At 42.5% G+C, this 23029-nt stretch overlaps 3 protein-coding genes across 18 annotated transcripts; 2 read left to right on the forward strand and 1 right to left on the reverse strand.

The window, feature by feature from the left end:
• LOC100123238 (tRNA methyltransferase 10 homolog A) lies at positions 1-2276 on the forward strand. 2 transcript variants are annotated; one of them, XM_032600699.1, is made up of 6 exons: positions 53-389; positions 739-1002; positions 1074-1383; positions 1446-1592; positions 1664-1769; positions 1847-2276. In XM_032600699.1, the coding sequence occupies exons 2-6, from the start codon at positions 827-829 to the stop codon at positions 2023-2025; spliced, it is 918 nt and encodes a 305-aa protein (XP_032456590.1). In that variant the 5' UTR covers positions 53-389; positions 739-826; the 3' UTR covers positions 2026-2276. The 2 variants fall into 2 exon arrangements, with proteins under 2 accessions (XP_031787842.1, XP_032456590.1); XM_031931982.2 differs by having other exon boundaries at positions 1-1002.
• On the reverse strand, positions 2070-16546 carry LOC100123230. 11 transcript variants are annotated; one of them, XM_008218954.4, is made up of 8 exons: positions 9325-9617; positions 8915-9079; positions 6245-6682; positions 4339-4455; positions 3988-4084; positions 3742-3892; positions 3489-3617; positions 2070-3410 (listed from the first exon to the last, which is right to left on the reverse strand). In XM_008218954.4, exons 3-8 carry the CDS (start codon positions 6499-6501, stop codon positions 3115-3117), a joined length of 1047 nt encoding a protein of 348 aa, XP_008217176.1. In that variant the 5' UTR covers positions 6502-6682; positions 8915-9079; positions 9325-9617; the 3' UTR covers positions 2070-3114. The 11 variants fall into 11 exon arrangements, with proteins under 11 accessions (XP_008217176.1, XP_032456583.1, XP_032456584.1 ...); XM_032600692.1 differs by having other exon boundaries at positions 8915-9007; positions 9456-9564; XM_032600693.1 differs by having other exon boundaries at positions 8915-9007; positions 9325-9564.
• On the forward strand, positions 15077-23016 carry LOC100123221 (E3 ubiquitin-protein ligase HECW2). Of its 5 annotated transcripts, XM_032600689.1 has the most exons (12): positions 15077-15180; positions 15270-15440; positions 17079-18063; positions 18128-18415; positions 18691-18910; positions 19000-19080; positions 19157-19647; positions 19730-20067; positions 20130-20330; positions 20417-20910; positions 20979-21444; positions 21525-23016. In XM_032600689.1, exons 3-12 carry the CDS (start codon positions 17137-17139, stop codon positions 21634-21636), a joined length of 3618 nt encoding a protein of 1205 aa, XP_032456580.1. In that variant the 5' UTR covers positions 15077-15180; positions 15270-15440; positions 17079-17136; the 3' UTR covers positions 21637-23016. The 5 variants fall into 5 exon arrangements, with proteins under 5 accessions (XP_032456580.1, XP_016844874.1, XP_016844877.1 ...); XM_016989385.3 differs by lacking the exons at positions 15077-15180; positions 15270-15440 and adding an exon at positions 16225-16471; XM_016989388.3 differs by lacking the exons at positions 15077-15180; positions 15270-15440 and adding an exon at positions 16271-16471 and having other exon boundaries at positions 18131-18415.
• The last annotated feature ends 13 nt before the right edge of the window (positions 23017-23029 follow it).

The following is a 23029-nucleotide window of genomic DNA, read 5'->3' on the forward strand; positions in this document are numbered from 1 at the left end:
CTCGCGGATCGCGGATCCCTCTATAGCTGCAGTCACTGCACCGACTGGCCGTCTTCTGCTCGCACTTCAAGCCACAGACGGTACTAACGGAGAACTTCAAACGTAGGGGGAAACGCTACCCTTGAAGTATCATATAGTTATGGCGAAGTTCGAAGTCAACCCCGTTCACGCTTTAAAGTCACTTCATTTTGATTCTTTATGAGACTAGAAATCAAAGCCATTGTTTTGGTTACCGAGAAATCAGCTGATCTGAGGATCAGGCGGTTTGCGATCTGCACCGCATGTTCGCGAGAAAAAGATGAAGAAGCTGAGAATCGTGTGTGAATTTCGGATGTTTAAATGTGGACGGATTCAATTATCGAACGCGGATAGTAAACACTGAGAAGGCAGTGAGTTTATATAAAAAATCGCCCATAATTATAAAATATTTTTTGTTCTCAATAGATTTGGGATTTTGCGAATGCGATTATATTTTAACGGTTACTTATTGAAATGCAATGTTTGCAATGTTGAAAAGTGCGTAGCTTTACCTTGTTTTGATATTGCATATAATTACTGATTTAATTTATTGACATTAATATGAGAATAAGTTGAATAAGTTGAATATACATTTTCTCAAATTCACCTTTTTTTAGAAATTTAAAAAAATTTTAAACCCGCCGATTTATACCTGCGCAGACGATTTGGAATCAGAAACGCGCGCGCACGTGGGTAAAAGTGACATTGTTATTGTTATAGGTTATGTAGTTTTGAAGAAGTAAGATGCACACGATTTGTACTTGTAAATATATGTTTTATATTTTGTAAATAAAATTTGTACAAAAAAATGGATAACAATAACGTCAAATCTGATTCGATTACCAAAGTCGAAGAAAGTATTGAGTCATGTAATTTAGATACTGATCAAAATAGACAATCAACTACAGAAACTACTTTGAGTAAACGACAGCTAAAGAAAATTAGAAAAAAAGAAAAATGGTTGAAATTAAAACCTGAAAAAAGGTATGGTAAATTTTAAAATATCATTCAAGTTTTAAATAAAAAAGATCATGTAAATATTTACTTATTTATAGGTTACGAGAGAGGGCTAAGGCAAAGGAGAAACGAGCCTTTGCAAGAGCCAACAATCTGGACCTTGGACCCTCTAGGAAATATTTAAAAAGTTGTACAATGGCTGATAGCCCATGTAAATTAAATGTGACAATTGATTTGTCATTTGACGAGCTTATGATTAGCAAGGACATTGCTAAGTTAATTAAACAGATTTTAAGATGCTATACCCTTAACAGGCGAGCTGTTGCACCATTGCAGTTTTCCTTGACAAGCTTTGAAGGCAAATCATTAGATGAAATGGGTAAACATAATGGATACGAGCATTGGGATGTAAGTGGTTTTAAACTACTAAGTACTTTGAAACTCTTTAATTGGATTATTTCTTTGAGCAGGTAAAGTTTTATTCAAAAAGTTACTTGGATATTTTTCCCAAAGATAAAATAGTGTACCTGACTAGTGAATCTGAAAACATTATAGAAGAATTAAATAATGACCATGTGTATGTGATTGGTGGACTTGTTGATCATAATTGTCAAAAGGTAATATTTAAATAATTGAATTCAATATACTTTTTGGTGCAAGCTGTATTAATTTTTTTTTTCATCTCAAGGGGCTATGCCATAGGTTGGCTGTGGAAAAAGGTATAAACCATGGAAGACTTCCATTAGATAAATTTTTACAAATGAAGGCAAGAAAAGTATTAACTGTTGATCATGGTAATTTCAAACATTTTTTTGTAACATAAAAGATTAATTTTATGTTTAGTTTAAATTAATAAAAAAACCCATTTTAGTATTTGAAATAATCCTAAGGGTAACAGAAGGAAAAACTTGGCAAGAGGCATTTTTGCAAGTTTTACCTGAACGCAAAAACGCTCAGCCAGTTTTAAAAGATACGGCAAGTAATTCGGACGACTCACAATCGAAAAATGAGACTGACGAAGTAGAGGCGGAAGGTGAAACAACCAGTTAGCAACGATGTAAACCATTGTAGTAAATCAACATTGATGAACAAGGCCTTTTGAAATTGATGTTCTTTATTTAAACGGATGTTGAGATTGTTTGTTTGTATTTGTTTCGTGACACACAAACACTCTTGTTACATAAACACGTTTAATTATTTTTTCCTTGCATTTGTACTCGATTATTCTAGAGAGAACTGTACATACTTCATTTTTGAATCTTAAAAATATTAAATACGTTTACGCTACTTATGTGACTAAATAGGTATGTATATTTATTTATACATAAATAAATAAATTTTATCTATCCGCATCCAGTACTACAGACTTGCTGCAGAAATAAGCAATATTTATTTGTCGCTCGTCATCACACGAGCGCGGTTTGAGAGGTCAAGTGTTTGAAAAAAAATCTCTGCAATAAATGGAAGATGCAAACAATTCCGTATAGTCAAGTAAAAAGTAAAAATAAATTTCTATGAGTAAAAATTAAAGTTAAAATAAAAATAAATGATTAAATAAGAACGAACTCGGCCCGCGAATAACCAATTGAACCGAATGAACCGAAGCTTCGCTTAGCAGTGAAGCGAGTCACCATTTTGAAGCGATGAGTAAAAACACCGGGCCATATCGTAAATAACAGGTAATATGGTAGATACAAGAGTCCAGGCGGGTGTGTTTGGTACTCAATAAAGTATACGCTTATTAGTGCTTGTCGAGGAAAAGAACAAGAGGATTGATGCGCATACACACATATCCACAGGCCATTGCAAAAGCAAAAACACCTACGAAGCGCGAACAAAGCCAGGTACGTTATACACAGAGTGGTCGGCTCGACAGACAAAACGTTCTTCTTATTTTATATAATTTTTTTGTGTTTTTCGTCCTTTAATTATCAGAGACAGACAGACAGTAAAAGATAGACTGACACGCAATCACAGCGGGCTTGAAATACATATGGGCGACTGGTCATCGAAAACTTGTATAGTGTCGCGCACACACAGAACACCGTTTATCCCCGCTACGCAATGCTTCTTATGTACTTTTTCCTTATTCTCGTCTCATGTAATTCATGATGTAGTCGCGCGGGTGCTCCACGGTGTTCAGACGTTTTTCAGGCCGGCGAGTTCTTGCGTATCGATGATCTCGAACTCGCTGTCGTCACTGTCATTGCTGTCGTCTCCATCATCGTCGATGAGCTGCTTGCGTGGCTGTTTGCTCAGGCCGATGTCCACCTCGTCATCGTCCGAAGACGAGGAGGAGCCGCGGCCAAACAGCTCGTTCTGCAGCATCGAATCGTCAATGATCATATCCAATTCGGGAATGAGTTCGAGACCGTCTGTGCTAATGTCCTCGTGTGACGGCATCCTCAGACCAACTAGGTCCTCGTCAAAGTTATCTGGAAAGAGATTGATTTTGTGAGTTTGATATGGGAATAATTTGAAGTAAGTTGTGGTTGAGTTAAATTTTTGCGTACCGGTTGAAGCGCCCATGTCCGGACTCGGTGGCGTCGGCGAGCGGTCGCCGTTTTCACCTGCCCGTTTTAATACTTGAAGATTGTCTTCTGTTACTGCCGGTAAAAACTCTTCTATTGCAAGATCCCATTCTGTAAGCAGTGAAGCAAGGTTTTGTTAATTTCACGAGGTAGATTTTCAATTCGAACGTAGACGTTTAAATATAAAATCGAGTGTCATCCGTTGATTCATCAACTTGAGCCCTTCAACCTATACCTTTAATCGACAGTTCTTGGGAAGGTAAGCGTAGAAGAAGCACAGGTCCCACCAAAATGCCCATACATATCGTATAAGCGAGTAGCACGCTGTCCAGGTATCTGCCGACCAGCCAGACGCCCAGAGAGACGACGCACAAGCCAGTGCAGAACTGCAAAGAAAATTGTTATCCACATTTAATTTAACTGTTTTTCTCGCAAGTACGACAGATCGAGATAAAAATCTCGTCCATAATATTATGCTTACCGCTCTCGGCTGGTCCTGTTGCAGATGCACGAGGCTCTCGAAGCTCGATCTGGCCTTATTCAGCAGTTTCTCCAGCTGTTCTGCTTTCGACTGCGAGCTGCGACACAGAGAAAAGGGGCCGTCAATTTAAATGCATAATACACTCGGCGCATACAATGGTGCGCGCTCTTTTTCTTCGAACGTTATTTATTTATAGAGAGTTAAAGCTAAGAGCGTCATTCGATTTTTACGTATTCGATTCAACTTTATAGCTGACCTGAGTACAGGGAAAGTCGTTTAAAGTATTTTAATGTTATTTAATCTGGATTTCTTTTCAATGAATCGGTTTTACAAAATTTGGTAAATACTTACACGGCAGAACTTGGTGCCCCTTCCTCTTGGGTCTCGAGTGTGCTGTAGCAAAGGACGACGACTAAAGCGGCACTGCTAGCCGCTGCGAAGCCACGTTCTTCGAGCACGACAAATTCCCTGCGAATTTAAAATACGGATCAATTAGACAATCGCACTGTATATAGTCACCTCGACTTCAATGATCACTTTGGTCGACGAATCGTGTATTTCAATTCAATCACGTTCCCGGAAAAAATCGAGCTTTATTAAGCTCTCGAGCGAATTCAATTATAAAATGCATTCAGTTGCGAGCTTTTTTCTCCGAGTGATAAATACGGCGCGCCTTTTTCGCGACATTCGCTCGGTCTGTTGTTATCTTCAAGGGGAAAAGTTCGTGGAAAAGCAAAGCTGTTTGTTTTGAGTGACGCGCGAAAAAATGCCTTCTAATTTCGGAACGCAAATTGCTATACTCACTAAGAGAAATAAATATAGAGAGCAAAGTCGTTTCGTACGAATGTCAATTGAATATGCCTCAGAAGTCACATGCGTGTATACTGCAGGCGTAGATTTTTGACAAGATATTTTCAAGGTGATTCTGGTAAACAATTTTACTCTTTACATTTTTCCATTTCGTGTAAAAGCACGGATCCACGCTGTTAGACAGTAAAAAATCGACGCAAAACAAATTGAAATTGATTGCATCTGCGTGTAGTACAACATTTCGCGTGTATTTTTTCACTCCCCGCTAAAATCGAGTTAGCCGTTATCACGATAGCTAAACAAAAACAAGCCGGAAGAATTCCAGAACCCATCAGTTCAGCCTAGGAAAATACAAAAATACAATTCCGCAAGAACCCGGAAATCCATATTCGCGCGCGCGCGTGCAGTTCACCCGCACGCAGACCATCAATCGCAAATCTCGCGTATCGATCTCCGGTATAGTGCGCGCGCACGTGCACGAGCTCTATATACACACACGCAGCTGTATAGGTCCAGGGCTCAGCGGTGATTATCTCTCTCCCGCTCTCCCGCGTAAATTTTTATCGCGGGGTTTCAAGGTCTCGAGCATGCGCCGACGCCCCCGCCTCCGATGGATCTAGCCGGGTATCTTTCAAGGGTTGCGTTCCTTTCTTGCGTTGTGAAACTTTTGCTGTGGTCGATGGAAACTTCGCGTTTTTGTACAATAAAACCGTAGTTGCTATGAGTAACGAGTTATATGCACTGAATATTATTTATCAGAAAATATATGGATTTTTACATTTGAAAAGAGTTTCCGTGCACGCGCATAAAGAGCATCGATGCGGCATTGCGATAAATTTACTGTATAGCGATATCGTTGGAGAGGAAAGTTGAGCTATTTGCCACGCAAAGTTTTCTTCGGCATCATCAGTCTCTCTTTTTAACATTTAAAAGTTTCAAGAAGCTCGTAACGGAGACTCTTCAATAAATAATGCAATCAGGCTGAGAGCTCATCTTTAATCAACGTAACTACACTTCAAACAACATCGCTCGGCAACAAGGTTCGAGAAGTTCTTGTAGCATCAGCAAGCAAGTATCATTATCGATAACCGCAAGGAAAGCCCAATCGATTTCCAAGCACTTCTTGCATATCGAATCCGACACTTCTCGTCGTCGCTCATGCTCACCTTGCTCCGAAAATGCACGCGGCGTGTACAAATAAATAAAAAAAGTCAACCAATCGCGTATGCGCGCGCGAACTCCGTCATTGGCTCGTGACTCGCTCTTGACCGGATGGATAAACAGTGATGTGTCGAAACGCCGCCCGCGAGAGAGTATTTTCGATCCGCCGCGCTATATAGATCGAGAGGAAGCGATTTAATTAGAAGCCGCGACGACGACCCGCGCTTTTGAGTACAACACAACTTATTATGGACACTCGCGGCTATCAGTTGAGATAGAAACGCACCAGAAGAGAATGTTGAAAGCAATTATGACGGAGACACTGTTACAGGTGTTCTCCCAGAGCAAGAGGCTCTCCATCATCGCGAGGAGTCTCTTGAACGCCCTCCTGAAATCACACTGGCACTGACTCCTTCTCCTTTCATCCTCGAGATGTTGCAGCCTTTCTCTCTCGGCCTCCTCTTCTCTGGCTCTAGCCGCAGCGACGGCAGCTCGGCTACCCGGCCAACCCCAGGAAAAGTACATGGATAGTCTCGACCTCATGCCGGCGGCGGTGACACGACGACGACGATGAGATGCTGCAGGCTACCGACGGCGAAGCTCTTGCGATGGCATTGATGACACGCTCTCACAGCCTCCTGACGATGCCCAACGCGGAGATGCTATACTCAGCGATTCGTGCGGGATATTTTTAGCGGCGATATGTGCGGCGGCTGCTTTTCTCCTGTGGAAACGGAAAGTTTGGATTAGTCACTCTGGCTGTTGCAGGCTGAGTTGACGGTTTTTCGTCTTTTCTTCGAGCTATATTTATTTTCATTTGTGTGTATGACCAATACCCTTTGTGAAAAATGAAATATTTAATGATTATTTTTTTTGCACGGTAATCGTTGCATAACAAATTAATCTCTGACGCGCTCAACCCGTTAATCGCTTCGTAACGTGTGTACGCTTGTTATTTACCCAGTACACGCATATAAATAGGCTTATCGAAAGAAAGCATCAGATCATTAATTTTTGCTTCGACTAGTCACTTTCATCCACTTAATTTAATGAAAAAGGTCGCGTTTAAGCATATGCAATTTAGTATCACAAACGAAAATTCACTCCGTATACCGAACAAAAAGCCACTGTAATTAACGAACTGTCCAACTAAAACGCGCCACTTATAGATCATCAACAAAGCCGGGCATTCCCTTCGACCTTGAACTTCCGCTACAACGAGCAAGCGGCCAATTAATGCAGACTAATTGCCCCTGCCGGTAAGCGATTTAAAATAATTTCAATTAAAACACCGTCTCTCTGGACGCTATCCAATACAATTCATAATAAATCCGATCATCCAATACCGATCTCCGCAACACCATGTGTGTGTATGCATCAGGGCATCCCTCTTCGAGGAGGTCTAACATCTGTACGCGTCACTCTGTAACACGAGAGCATTATGCGCCTACAGCGACTGATAAGCTCAACACGCGTCGTCGGCCTTCTCACCTTTTATATGCATAATTGTCGCGATCGGCAGTTCAATTGCACAACGCTACTACGATACTCTTCCGTAAAAACTTATGCAGATCGTTTATAGGAAGCGACAATGTTTCTAATACGACGCTACGAGATGAACGACTATACACGGCGAGTTTACGTAAGTGAGCGCGAGTAGCTTTGGAGAAGTAAGTGTATACTTAATTTTTAAATCGCGCGAGTTGCGAAAACAAGCGACGAGAGAGCGCTCGCGCGCGGGATTGCAGATTTTTATGCAATTTCGCAGTGACCGGCGAAATGCACTTTCGAGTCGCTCTGCTGCTGCTGCTGCTACTGCGTTATACGGCGGTGAATCATGAATTTGTACAAGGAGACGTTCGATGATGATTTGCAATTTACTTTGGTCTAGATTCGTTCTTGCGAGTAAAATTTTTCTCTTCGGAAGGTGCACTACTTTAATTAATTTTTACGACAAAAGATTGTGCATGCTCTGGAAAATATACTGGTGGTGATATCGCGCTGCCGCGGAACTGTTTCAATAAACTAGATTGAGAGAGAAAGAGACACGAGCTATAGTTAAGCGCGAGAAGTTGGAGCAAAGTAACTGTAATTTCTTATTCCGCGGCTAGCTCTAAGCTCTCTCATTGTAGTCTAAGCATCAGGATTGTCAAGGTGAAACCTTTTACAAAAGAGATCGCGTCCGATCCAAATAAAAGTTTGGCTAATTGTACGATGTTATCCAATCGGCGTTTAAGCTCTTTCAATACAAAAAAAGAAGGTGCGAGAGACGGACTTTAATAACATGACACACACGCGCGCTTGTTTTTACGTAATTATCGCTAAGCTGCTTCCAAGCGCACACACCAAAGACAAAATACCTACACCAGATAGATAAGATTGGAAAAAAATAGTCGAAAAACTACGCGGTTGTGTAATCCCACAGCGGACGCTATTGTATTCTAATAACCGCTGCGACTTATGCGTATACCTAATAAGAGTTAATATACCGCGTCGTCCCCACTTCTTTCCGCGAAAAAAGGAAATTAGTCGAGGAGAAACAATCGCTGTGTTTTGACTTCCAGTGTATATGCATACATGTATGTACGTAAACACAGTCCGACTGACCCACTGCAAACTCTTTCGCGCAAATGTATAATGTGTATATGTGTACGAGAGGCGCGCGATAAACAAGCTCAAGCTCGCTATCTAATCTTGCAGATGCACGTATAGGTAGTTTCCGGCTGCGGATGCGACGATCTTGTGCCAACTCGGATCCTTATCTTCATCTTCTCGCAAAATGGTATACTTTCCGCGCTGCACATGTCAAGGGAGAGAGGTGAGAGTAAGTGAATCCTGACTCTATTTTAAACTATTTTTCGACAATAAAAACGATCACTTGCATAATTATTCTCAGAAAGAGCGCGTGTGCGGTCCCTTTGAAAATTATATAATTCGCAGAAGACAGTATACGTACACCAGCAAGAGTTTTGTCAATCGCACGACGAGTCGCATTGATCAGCTTGCGACGCGGAGAAGAGCTCTCTATTCCTTTGTGATGCTCCACATTCTATATTTAAAAGCCCCGTGCGAATATTCACGCTATTCGTGCTCAAAAAGAAGCCGCACACTCGCGCGAATACTATGCACCACCCGAGCAACAAACTGAGGTTATGTCAATCGTGCAAAAAAGAGGTTTCACAGAAGCGAGAGAGAGAAAGAGAGAGAGAGAGAGAGAGAGAGAGAGAGAGAGAGAGAGAGAGAGAGAGAGAGAGAGAGAGAGAGAGAGAGAGACGGAGAGAAAGAGCGTAGGCAGCTGATGCACTGACGCAGGTGCGATGTGGGTGCACTCGTCCCTATCACGGCTATGCGCGTTATAATATGTACCTCCGCCGCGACGTCCTCTCTCTCTCTCTCTCTCTCTCTCTCTCTCTCTCTCTCTGCTGCTGCTGCGGCTGTCAGAGCAGAGTATCTCCAATAAAGTGCGAACGCCTTTGTTCTCCAGTGTGTGCGTGTACTTATAGCTCTCCCCCGTGTAAACGCGAAGGTCGCGGCGGCGGCTCCCGTTTTCGCGTGCAGCAGCGAGTCGAAGAAACGTCAGTCACGGAGAAGTCGCAGAAACGCACTGATGGATGCGCGCACAGCCAAAAAAAAGGGACGGCACACGTGACGCGCGCAGAACTGCGCAGAGTCTATAGAATATACTCTACGCCTACGCGGAATATGTATGGACATGTTTTAACATTGTATATATAGTGTGCGAGAGAGAGAGAGAGAGAGAGAGAGAGAGAGAGAGAGAGAGAGAGAGAGAGGATGCCAGTCCGCTTTATCCAATGCGGACAGCTGACGCTCCTCTCGATCCTTTCCGTGCGTATATACCTGCTATATCTATATACCTTGAGAGACGCTCACCAGAGGAGAGACAAAGGAGTGCAAGTAAGGTACTACGATCTTACGACGGTACACACTTTTGTTTACTATCTACCTACCGTGTGTGTGTCTTGAGGTAAGTATACGGGGTTTTGTGCGCAGCAACTCCGCTGCGTAAAAACACGTCCCTCACGTGCTCTCGGAACAAAGCGCACTTCTTTTAGTACGCCGCGATACACTAGGCGAAGACGTACTTACGGTATACTGTGACACACATGCACACACAAACACACATGCACACACCTTTGATGCGAAGAGAAAGAAGCAGTATAGCACGGATCCAGAGCACTGACGATGCAGATCTATTTAGCAGACGAGAGAGAGAGAGAGAGAGGACTACTGCGGAAGGGGACGAGCGACTGATGGCGCGTGCGTCCGACGACTGTTTTCCCGAGGACGGGAAGGTATAGAGGAGAGAGTGGAGTAGACTGTAGCGCTGTAGCTGTCTCACGCGCGCGTGTGTGCTGCCAGTTGGGAAGGGGCGACCATGTGGCTCGCGGCAACCCCCCACTCGTTTTTACAAGCGCTTACAATCGCTGCTGTGGATAAGTATATTTGAGTAGGCCTTTTTCGGAATTTTCGTGCCCTTCCACTCGAAACAATTGACGCATTCTCCAGTTTATCGTCGTGTTTTTATTATTTTTCTAAAGTTCACGAATAATTCGGGTGGATCGTGTACAAATGTAGTCGGTTCTCGGAAACAGAGCGAGGGTGACCAGCGAAAAATCAATTCCTTAACGCGTATACGTGCATAATGCGACTTTCTGCACGACGACGAATCGGTAAATATTTATTTCGCAGCGCTCTCGCGCGCGGCATAAATGTTTACCGGAAAAATCGTGTTTATTTATCAAAAGCGTGAAAAACCGAGATTCGTTCGTTCGCGCAAGGCTATCCTTTTGGGGGATTTCTTTTGTTCGAGCGGCGCGTTCTATTATCGGAGCGCTTGGCTGCTAAAAATATGTTGGATTCATTTTTTTTTGCTGAATGGTCGAATACCCACGAAATCGAGAGTGATGTATAAATTATCGCGTTTCCGCGTTCGGCTCGGAAAGATTAACTTTTATTTTGATTTAGAGCCATTCAACAGACTTCCTTGATTATTATTATTATGTGTGCAGGCTACACTATCAGAGTGTATAAACGATGCGTTTATCGTTGTTGAAATATTTTTATGAATAATTGCCGAAAGCTTTTTGATTGGGTCATTTTTCAGGCGCGTTGAGCATTCCATGCCTCTTATTGTGCGTGTATATTTCTTTTACCCTATTTCGAAACATTCTCGTGTATATTATCGTACTCGCAGTTCCACTTTATTGGGTTATTGGGTGAAGTTCGCCTGTTATCTTTCATTTCCTCCTATACCCTCTGTATCGCCTGCCTTTCCTGTATCTATTTTTTTCTCCGCAGCTACGCAACAATATACGATTACTCTCCCGCAAACTGCTACAAATTTCGTCGAATAATTTATTTAAATTTAACGCTGAACTAGGTAAATGTATACACCCGTAGCAGGTGATGTAGTGCTGTACCTAATTAACGAACTAATTAGTTAAGCGGATATGCTCGAAGTTCAAGCACTTGTATTGTCATCCATTGATTACACATTAAGTTTTTTCAATAATTCAGTAACGAGGAAACTCCGATGTGTATCTGGTTCGTAAAATCTCGATCCCAAGGAAACCTCTCTAAAAGTCCCTTCTCTAATTACATCATAAATAAAACATTTTCAAAAATTACCGAAAGCCCAACCATATAACACACACGCGCACACACACACACACACACACACACACTCACGAAGCAAAGAGCCTCATGCATAAAATATGCGGCGACCCATCTCATATATATCGTGTCGTATAGCGCGTAATTTTTTTCTCTCATAGTGAGCGCCTCGACCTTGACTAAAACTCTGACCCTTCGAGGCAGTGACGCAATGGTACGCCAGACTATCCGTATTCATATTTCCCAATAAAATCCACGGCAGCGTCTAGACAATGCCAGCGACACATAGACGATCGGAAGATCGCGACGCTAATACTTAATTTGCGTCGCTCGCGCGCGATCGACGTCGTGACTTCTGGCTTTTCATTAGCGAGTCGTTGAAAGCCGCCCGAGCATGTGTGGCTATATACGTATACTGTAAGCCTGTATCAGTTTTTTTTATTGTATTTTCTTCTAGTATACAGATCTTACCGATGTTTATCGCCGTTGTTATATTGAAAATCAAATCGCGCGGAAAGTTTCTACAGAATATATCGAGAGTGGGAGTGTTTTCGAAGGAATGTAGTTCGTAAACAAATTCGAGCATATGCGTGTGCGAGTGTATTGCGCGCACGTCACTTTATATACTTTATAATGTGTATACGTTTGCGCATGCACGAGTAGAAAATTTATCATGACATAGTCAAACGTGACCGATAAACGAATCCGAGAGTCAGCAAACTAGGCTATTATTTATGCGTGCGAACGATCTCGAAGAGAAAAAGGTCTCGTTTTTCTTTTCGATATAGAGTTATAGGTTTGGTTTGAAAAGCGATGAATCGTCACATATAGCCAACTGGTGAAAATGCAAACTTACATGTATAGTTTTCTCGATAAACGTATAGCGAAACTCGTTATCAAAATGACTCACGGCAAAGCTTAAACTCTTTCGTACGACTGTTTACACTTTAACGCGACAGCTTCGTGCAATTATAATCCGCAAACTTTTATCTGCGTCGCAGTAGGTGGTGTAATTCTTTGTTTCTCGTTTGTACTTTTTACATCATCTTCTTCGTCGCTTTTTTGCGTCAACAATAAGCATCAACGATGACTAAAACAAGTCGGTACACATCATCCATCGCGAAGAAGCAACGAAAATCTCCTTTGTAAAGCACTAAAAACCAACGGCTTATCACTAGACACACGCCGCCTCAGGCGTGTGTATTATCGGTCGAAGGCCGCATAACCGCGCAGTCGCGCGACGCTCCGTCATCGGCTCTCCGCAGACGTATTAATTAAATCGTCACGCATCGCAACAACATCGGATGTTTTCCCATCATCGCCACGCCACTCTCTCCACATTCGTTAACTATATAAGCATACCAAATCGTTAGCCCCCCTCCACACAGCGCAATAATGCAAAAAGCTACTCCATTATTCTATTTGGCGCTGCGGCGTCGCCCAAAAAGTCTCGCGTTGCACCAGGCGGTACGTCGGTTGCGTTATTTGAGCGAAAAACGAGAGATGGACTTATTTTCGCGCTTTTACGCTGTACCGCAGAGTGAATTTTTGAATTTTCCCGCGCGCGTGCGAGCGGAGGAACGAACGCGATTTATAAATAGTATAAAGCTGTATGTGTAGACAGGAGATGAGCTTGGTTTGTTTTTCTCGCGGATATATGCACTTCCTTTTCGCGGTTATTGTCAGCGGGTCACCTTACACGCGCGCCTGAAATACACGTGGGAGCATGTGTGTATACGTCGCGCACACACATACGTATACAATGAACGATAAATACGAGGGCTAATTAATGGAAGCCGGCGATTTTCTCGGATTTGGCACACAGGCCGCATCGCGGCGTTCTGTGTGCATCTATTTTAAATTAATTAACGAATTTCGCGCAAAATTCGTTAATTAATGGGTGGTAAATTTTTATTTTAAAAAGTCGATCCACGCATGCACATACACACACACAGCTGGACGCTAGTGCGCAAAAGCGAAAGTCGCGAAAGATAACACGATGATGGTCATGTGCGCGTTTGTTATAACAAACTACGCGCGTCTACTCTTTGTTTACGTTTGACACTATACGCGCTCTTTGCGATAATATCTGCCAAGTTTTTACGCGGTGATTCAATGTTTGTGTTTTGAATCGGGTTGAGAGCACATCAGCGCGCGAATCCTACGAATTCATGAATTAAATTAGCTTTTTACGCCTCTGCTTTTGAAGCTTGGTCAAAGAACTTTGCGCGCAGTTTTCTCTCGTGTACGCAACAGCTGTCGTATACATATATTAGTTATCTGTTTTTATCGATGACGGATGGATTTTTTTTTGTTTTTCACTGATAAGCGCGAGCGAAGCGTAGACTATGAATGTGAAAGTATGCGTTGCCCGACGTCAGTATATGCGTTTTGTCGCAAACAGATAAAATAATAGACGGTCTAGCGAGAAATTTCTATCGAATGTAGAGCATCGATTCGTAGATTGTTGTAGCATTATTCGAGAGATCCAACGGTGAAACTCTAATTAACGGCTGTACAGGAATTATCGATTATACACGTCGGTATAAAAACTGTAACTATATGTAATAGTCTCTCGATCATATCCATCAAATGCCGATCGCTCACATATCACCATCATTATACTTCTAACGATACATCATCGAATCAATTCATTAGCACTTTTTCCTCGTCAAACAATCGTCGACTTGGAAATTCGTTTCCTGCGCACTCGATTAAACAAAGAAAAAGAAACCGAGAATCGATAGATCGATCGCGAGACTCTCGGCGCTATTAAACGATCTCTTCGAAGCCGATCCCCTTGGATGGCTCGATACCACGCCACAAGCCCATATTGCACGGCGGGGCTGAACGCATATCCATATATCCTCCATCCGCGAGTCGACTTGTAAAAATCCCAAGGACTTTTCATCCTGCTTTCGGCTCTTGGCCTTTCACTCGTCGCTGCAGCAGCTACTCGGCTGACCTCCATTCCCCGCGCACAGCTTAGAAAATGCATGCGCAGCGCTCTATGCCTTTTAGAGCCGAGAGAGAGAGAGAGAGAGAGAGAGAGAGAGAGAGATCGGTATATATAGTAGCTGTATATTTACAGCGAGTTTGCATTCCGCAAGAGAGGAATAATACCGTGGGCTATGGTGAAGGTGCAGGTTGGGGAATGAAAATTGCCGAGTGATCGGTATATGCTTGTACCGATCGTTTATACGCACTGTCGATTTTGCACTTTCTGCTGTTAGTTGAAGGATAATAAATGACTATACACTATTATGATTGATTTTGAATGTTAATGGATTTTTAATCATCGAATTATTAGAAAAAAATCTGAATCGCAAATCAGTCAACTATTAGAAGTAATTGTTGTTATTCGAAAATTCGTAACGACCGTCTGTGCTGCTTGGGCTTTAGGGTCACTTTTTAAAGCAGGTTGTAAAAATCGCACATGATTTATGTTTCAAGTATATGTACTTTGAGTTTTTCAACAGCTGCACGACTTATGCAACGGCAAACGTACGATTGAAAATTCAACCAGACGTCCTTGAAAAGTAAAATTTCAAGTGTCAAAAACAGATATTTGCTTTGGCCATTTAACACGTATGTAAATCAGCTGAACTGCTGAACATCTGTATGTAAAGCAATAAACATCGCACGAACACGTGATCAATCAAAATATTCGTCTTCAGGTACGCACATTATCTAATAGTACACCCTCTATTACTTCTGAGGACACATACCAGATGCTCGAGAGACTAGCTCTCCTACAGTGTTGCGAGCAAAGTAGGCGAGAAAAAGATCCGAGAGAGAGAGAGTTGCCTCATCGGAACGAGGCGACGACTGATGACGACGTTGCGGAGGTGAGCCATGTGCTGTATTCTAGCAGCTGCAGCCGGTATGCAAGTGTCCGACCGGAATCGGGCATATTGAATTACCCGCCGCGGCGGCTCCGAAGAAACCCACGTTTTATACGGACGCTGCACTTGCTCTGAAAATATTGTTTTGCGTGAAACTCCGTGATATGACTCGGATATTTTGCTTGAAATTATTATTACCTCGAGTTTTAATTGCTCGGTATAACTAATTAAATAAGTCCTTTATTTTTAGACGCCCGAAATATTTATTTGCGAGGCTTGTTATGAAAGAAACAAAGTATATATACTTGTATCTCGTGAAACTAATATTATTCTGATACGCTATATTTCTGACCCATTGGTAGCGCCGCGCGAATTATTTATAACTCGAGAAAGTTAAAAAAAGGACGCGCGGCTAGTGACTTCTCTTATTTCAAAAGCGAGACGGCACATCCATCAGTTTTAGAGAAACGAAACCAAGTTTTCACGCGACGCAAGAATGAACATCGAAATGTTGATAAAATAAGTCGAATCATATTATCGGCAACGTTATCATCGAATTACTAGAGAAAAAATGAATCCGTCAATCTCAACAAAATTTGAATCTCCCGCCACGCAATGCCGCCATCGTCAAAGTCCCTAGAAAAATGCGTCTGCTACACATTCCGCGAAAAATTACGCATCCTCGATCCTAACCTCATCTCGTTGCAATAAATCGCACACCCTCCCTCTCTCCCTCTCTCTCGAATCCCCATTCACGATCTGTCCGCGCAACCGCCGTCTGCGCAGTCTATATGCTATGCTATATGCTCATATACTATACGCCTGTATCTTTTGCTCTCGGCGACGCAAAAATTAGTCTGTCCACGGCATAGTGCGGGGGAGGAGCGCCCGCCGATTAAAAATGAATGCTTAGCCGTGTCCATACATACCTACAGTCTGCACACGTATATATAATTCATATATGGACACAAGGGGCCCCTACTGACAGGTCAGCTTGTTCCGACTAAAGCCACGATGTGACGTGCAAGTTATAGGTAAAGATCCGCTGCTGCTGCTACTTCCTTCCGTCCTGCCTTTTTGCGCGCCGCCGCGTTTGCCGAAAACACGCATATACACATCGCTTCGTCTCTCTCCCGATGCTTGTGTACGTGTTTTCGTAGCCGTTTCCTGTTTCCATCAGTGTTGATTCTTGAGACGGTGTGAGTGTCAGTTCATATACAGTGTCGACGTCGATGCTTTTGCTGCTGGATAATTGTGAGGATCATTATTATTTTTACGAGATTCGGTGCATATTGATTGAGCTTCGTTGGGGTTGTTTTTTTTTTGGCTGACTAGCAAGGGTGTTTTTATATGCTTGTTTTCGGGGGAGTGATTGGACGGGGTGCGCGACTGACTTGCGTTCCAGTGGTTATTATAAGTATGCATTGCGTTTGGCTTTGGATGATGTAGCTGTGGGTTTATCGCGGTTAACGATTTTTTCCCTGCATACTGAAGATTTACACTGTGCAATAGTTTGGTTATCAAGTGATTCATTATTTGCACTAGATTATCTATTAATTGCTTTTCAAATGAATAGAGTGATTTTCACTTGAAAAAACTACTTATTGTTTATATTGAAACATTAATTTTTTCATTTCACAGGTGGGGAACCTCATAAGGAGGGCTAAGGTATCACTTCTGTTATGTACCACCAAAAGAAATGCCGTCAGAAGTAGGCACTGAAGACATGGTGTCTAAACAGGATGACGGAACTGCTGGAGAATCTCAAGCGGAGACAGAGATCACATTGCTGGATAACACCAGGCAGGAGGAAAGCAACGGTTGTTCCCAGGATGCAGAGAACGAGGAGACAACTACCAGGAATGACAACTATGCCTACAACAATGCTGCTGAGGCAAGAAATCTGGACAACGCACTGCTGTCCGTGACTCGAGAAGCTGTCATTATGGAGAACGGTTCAAGTAGCTGTGAGAGTGGAGTGGACAGAATAAGAATAATGGAGAACGATGCTGAGAACAATCTCACAGAGCAAGTGAGTTGTGAAGCCGAAACTCAACATAATGGTTCGAATGACATAGAAGTGTTGGGTGCAGTCAGCTCTATAGGCACTATCGACAACACAACTCAGACCTCGCTGCAAGATACTCAACCCAATAATGTTCCACAAGTACCTAAAAATGATCCGCCTAGGAAAAACTTTACTAGATGCTTGGAGAGCAACATCAACAATTCCGACAGTTCCCAGTCCACCTCTGGTTGTTGCTCCCTGTACAGTACAAACAGGTCGAACGACAGCGAATCGAGTCGTGCCGACGATAATTGTGATTCAATCGATGGTGCAGCCTCTTTGCCATTGCAAATTCCTGTGATAGACTCCTCTTCGGGCGAGGCATCATCGGCTTGTGATAACGACGTTGTCATGATAAACCGGAACAAAGCCTTCAAGCTGCCGAGCTTGAGCAACCTCTATGAAGCTGTGGAGGCCCAGAGAGCTGAGATGGAAGACCGAGACATGCTCACTGCCATGTCCTCCATGGACATTGATTCCGGTATGTTCATGGGCAGCGAAAGTAGCAACTCGGATCCCGAGAACCAGCAGCCTTCCGATTCTCGCAGGAATAAGAAGGTAAGCTTGAGAGTTAAGATTTATCTATTCGAATCGATCTAGAATAACAATTTTCTTTTTCTAGAAGACAGCGCCGGAAACGAACGGTCACTCGTCCTGTGAAGGTGCTGAATACTACCAACTATGGAGGAGTACAGCCGGTGGCACGTCCTCTGCCTATGACAGTCTCTATCAGAATCCTCCGCCTTTGCCTCCCCGGGCGGTACACAAGCCTCTTCACAGGACTAACGCTTTGTCGTCGGTTCCGCTGAAGCTGCCAAGAAGACACGCGCAAAAGCTCTCGGCGCCGTTACGACCCGAGGACTGCTTCGGCTTCGAGATCGTTGACGTTGACGAAGCATCGAATCTCAAGGTGAAATTTTATTTTTTTATATGTAGCCTATTTAATAGAGCTGTGTTTATTCAGAAGCGGATCTTTCATGACTCAGAGATTCACTGAAGTCGATTCATGAATACACATTAGAGACGGATATGCGCGAATTTCTTAATGCCAAACTCTCGCAAAAGAGTGATGACTCATTTATTACATACGACTGCGCTACCTGAGAGCTGAGAGTGATTCAATAGTGTATCATCCGGTAAATCTCATCTTGTTCATCACACTGATAAAATTATTTCTCTTTTCAGACAAGAACAGCGGTGACGAAAAGTATCGCTCTGCTGAGTTCGCCGCGGCCACATCGTCCGCTGTCGAGACCCGCCGATACCGCGGGAACGAGTGCAAGTAGTAGCGGTCAATCCGAATGTCCTCCGACACCGACTCATCGGCCAAAACCCTTGCGACCGCTACCCATGTGTCCTGCCAGCAACTCTGCGCTTGCCTCGAACGAGGAACCGTTACCTTCTTGTAAGTAAAGCATTAGATCGTTGTTCTACTTACAGTATACTGTACGTTGATTCAAACGGTTTAATTAAAATTCGTTTGTGTATCATTAGCATGGGAGGCACGAATAGACAGCCACGGCCGCGTCTTCTATATCGATCATATTAATCGCACAACTACGTGGCAGCGCCCAGGTGAGTTACTTTAACCGATCAACGGAATTGATTTATTGTTGTAATAATTATTGACCTTATTGTGTAATGCGGCTAGGCTCGTCAACGCGAAATGCAGGCCGCGATCTAAGCCTGCAGCAGTTGGACCGCCGCTACCAGAGCGTGCGTCGGACGATCTCGCGGCCAGATAACATTGATCGCGACCCGGCTGTATCCTCTAGCTCTAGTTCCTCGCGCTCTGATTCCCAGCAACAACCTCAATCGTCCGAACAGTCGTCTTCACAGGCCCAACCGCAGCAGCCAACGAGAAGCGGCGCTCCAGAGCCTTTCGATGTGACGACGACACCTGCGGTGCAGTTTCTCACAAGGCCCGACTTCTTCAGCGTGCTACATACCAATGTTGAAGCTATGGAACATTATAATAGAAACACTGGTTTGAAGTATATGATCAGCAAAATCAGGAGAGAACCGAGAGTTTTTCCGAGATACGAGCATAATAGGGATCTCGTTGCTCTGATAAATTTATTTGCAGAACAGTCAAAGGATCTGCCTACGGGTTACGAGTCGAAGCTCGATAGAACTGGAAAGGTGAGTGATTTTTATCATTGCAATAATAATAAAGCATTTTTTTTTAATTACATTGAATAATAAAATATAAATATCCTTGCAGAGATTCTTCATAAATCACGCACGGAAAGCCACTTCCTTCATCGATCCTCGATTACCTACGGAAGCAGCTCATCCACGCACATTACTCGATGAAGCACCTATTCCGCCACCTCGACCTCAACCTTTCATGACGACGAGCGCACCAGATATTCCCGTGGCCTACAATGACAAGGTCGTTGCCTTCCTGCGCCAGCCCAATATCATGGATATCTTAAAAGAGCGACATTCGGGTCTTGGTCAAAACGTAGCGCTTAGAGAGAAGGTGAACGCCGTACGTGTTGAAGGTAGTGCTGCATTACAGCGACTTGGACACGATGTACCACTCGCTCTTCTGCTCAGGTAAGAATCGAATAGTGATTTGTTGTAAGTACAGCTGATCTGACGCTGTATTTTTTTCGCAGCTTGTTCGAGCAAGAGATCATGTCGTATATTCCTGGCAATGTCGGTCGATCACCGCTTAATAGCCCACATGCATCACCGGGCTTGGCAAGAGCTTCTGCGAGAGCGCCAGCTCCGTACAGAAGAGACTTTGAAGCAAAATTGAGGACATTTTACAGAAAGTTAGAAAGCAAAGGCTATGGTCAAGGTCCCGGTAAGCTAAAGTACGTCAGAAATCTTTTTCTTATATCCACCTAGCTATTTTCTTTTTTTTTATTTACAAAGCATAACAAGTTGAAATTTTTTTTAGATTGCACATTCGACGAGAGCACTTGTTAGAAGATGCCTTCACTCATATAATGGCCGTCTCGAAAAAAGACTTGCAAAAAGGCAAGCTCGTTGTGATCTTCGACCGCGAAGAGGGTCTCGACTATGGTGGTCCCTCACGAGAGTTTTTCTTTCATCTATCACGCGAGCTATTCAATCCCTATTACGGTCTTTTTGAGTATTCTGCAAACGACACATATACCGTCCAAGTCTCGCCCATGTCCGCATTCGTCGACAACTATCACGACTGGTTCAGATTTTCAGGACGGGTCTTGGGTCTGGCTCTCGTGCACCAATACCTCCTTGACGTTTTCTTTACGCGGCCCTTTTATAAAGCGCTTTTGCGCATACCCGCTAGCCTCAGTGACCTGGAGAGCCTAGACCAAGAGTTCCATCAAAGCCTTATGTGGATCAAGGAAAAGGACATCACTATCGAGCCACTGGAACTCACTTTTTCCGTCACCGAGGAGCTGCTAGGTAATAATGACAAAAATCTAAGATGGAAATTTCTAATTCATATTTACAAACCATTTTTTGCGATTCAGGTCGAGTTGCTGAGCGTGAACTCAAACCTGGTGGCAGAAATATCCCGGTAACGGAGAAAAATAAGAAAGAATATCTTGAGCGGATCTTGCGTTGGCGGCTCGAGCGTGGGGTTGCCGAACAAACCGAGTCCTTGGTCCGCGGTTTCTACGAGGTTGTCGATCCACGGCTGGTTTCGGTTTTCGATGCACGTGAGCTGGAGCTAGTGATTGCTGGTGCTGCGGAAATCGACCTAAACGACTGGCGTGCGCACACCGAGTATCGCAGCGGTTACCACGACGCCCATCCCGTGATAGAGTGGTTCTGGAGCAGCATTAGTAGGTTCAGTAACGAACAGAGGCTTAGGCTTCTGCAATTCGTCACGGGAACCTCGAGCATACCCTATGAGGGATTCGCGGCGTTGAGAGGCTCGACAGGACCGCGGAAGTTCTGTATCGAGAAGTGGGGAAGGCCAAACAGCTTACCTAGGTACGATTTTTCCTCAAGATAATGAAAACTATAGGTCATAATAGTAGCTAGATGTTATTAATTTAAAAAATTCTTTGCAGAGCACACACGTGTTTCAATCGACTGGATCTCCCACCGTACCCCACACCAGAGATACTTTACGAAAAACTGCTCTTGGCTGTCGAAGAGACAAACACATTCGGCATTGAGTAAGCTGCAGTAGATTTTGGAGAATTTTACAGAGAACTATGGGTTTTAAAAATAATCAAAATTCACGTATACAATAAGAAGTTCAAAGTTCTTCTCTCGTATATTGTGTGATAGGTCGAACTGTGGCATTGGCATTTAACTGCTTTTGTTTGCTTGTTTGCTAATTAGTGTACAATTTCGATTGCCTGATAAAAAACAAACGCGAATGGAAGGTCGTTTAAATGTGTACGTGCAGAAGATAAAAGAAAATCAAAACATTTTTGTCCATAGTGCGAATACAATTGATGTAAAATCACGGGGATCGGCGCAATTTATACATTCATTTTATCGTAATACTATAAATTCCAAAATGCCTTGACAAAATCTCTAAAAAAAAACATGTTCTGACTGTTACACTGCCTTTGTTCACCAGAGAAGGATACTATAATCAACAACGACGAAGAAACGCAAAAAATGTAGAAAATTTATACAAAAAAAAAAAAAAAATGGACTTGCAGGGATACTTGAGAGAAATGCGCTATCGAACTATTTCGATTAGAAGTTGGAAATTGTTGCTCGGATTATTAAGAATAGGCTCAGGGGGAAATTGCAAATTATACTAATTTCGGCGCACTTAATTATGTACGTAAACTTAAACATTCAGTCCTCAAAACTAGTCATCTAGCAAATAACGAATCTCTATTATCTAATATATTATTGTACATATGAGTGATTGAACAAAATGAGCAAATTTTCATGAGTACAATGTTTACGACATTTAATTACTACTTTTAATTAATTATTTTTAATGTTAATTTTAAATATCAAAGAGAATGTGTTACTTTTTAATATTAAACTTATTGTTTTTATGAATTTAGAAGTGGAGTCACATAAGACTGATTTGTGTTGTGTAATTTATTTTACTTTAAATGTGTACAATTAAAAGAGAATAAATAAAACCACTTAATGTTCCATTTGAATAATAAAATATAAGTTATGGAAAAAAATAACTTAGAAGCCAAAATACTACTTTAAAAGTATATTTTACAAGCAATTTAACATGCATAAAAATTTTCATTGACGAAGATTATATGAAAAAACTAAAGCTATAAAGCGAATATGTAAAATACGGTTATTTTAATAAATGCTGGAACGATATGATTCAATGAACAATGAAAATAAGTACAATGTATGATGTATGCAAATTTGATAATGCATCTCAAGAGGAGATTATAAGAAAATTGCCATTTTTGTACAATCATTCATATAATCTCTATTGTGCGTGATGAAGCGCCTGTTATTTATAATAGTTAAAATTAATACATTATTCCAGTTAATGTATAACGATGTTAGAAGCCGCCTCTTTTTTCTTGTTATTAAGGAAATAAATGATGCCTTTTGTTACATGAACAGTCCT

The sequence above is a fragment of the Nasonia vitripennis genome, chromosome 5 (assembly GCF_009193385.2).
Source record: "Nasonia vitripennis strain AsymCx chromosome 5, Nvit_psr_1.1, whole genome shotgun sequence".
Taxonomy (NCBI): domain Eukaryota; kingdom Metazoa; phylum Arthropoda; class Insecta; order Hymenoptera; family Pteromalidae; genus Nasonia; species Nasonia vitripennis.

Coding starts and splice junctions, on each gene's coding strand:
- LOC100123238 (XM_031931982.2), top strand. CDS start 827: ATGGATAACAATAACGTCAAATCTGATTCGATTACCAAAGTCGAAGAA. Junction 1,593..1,663: donor TTGATCATAATTGTCAAAAG/GTAATATTTAAA, acceptor TTTCATCTCAAG/GGGCTATGCCATAGGTTGGC. Junction 1,770..1,846: donor AGTATTAACTGTTGATCATG/GTAATTTCAAAC, acceptor AACCCATTTTAG/TATTTGAAATAATCCTAAGG.
- LOC100123230 (XM_032600698.1), bottom strand. CDS start 6,501: ATGAGGTCGAGACTATCCATGTACTTTTCCTGGGGTTGGCCGGGTAGC. Junction 4,456..6,244: donor GCTTTCAACATTCTCTTCTG/GTGCGTTTCTAT, acceptor TTAAATTCGCAG/GGAATTTGTCGTGCTCGAAG. Junction 4,085..4,338: donor GGGGCACCAAGTTCTGCCGT/GTAAGTATTTAC, acceptor TCTGTGTCGCAG/CTCGCAGTCGAAAGCAGAAC.
- LOC100123221 (XM_032600689.1), top strand. CDS start 17,137: ATGCCGTCAGAAGTAGGCACTGAAGACATGGTGTCTAAACAGGATGAC. Junction 18,416..18,690: donor ACGAAGCATCGAATCTCAAG/GTGAAATTTTAT, acceptor TTCTCTTTTCAG/ACAAGAACAGCGGTGACGAA. Junction 20,911..20,978: donor CGTCACCGAGGAGCTGCTAG/GTAATAATGACA, acceptor TTTGCGATTCAG/GTCGAGTTGCTGAGCGTGAA.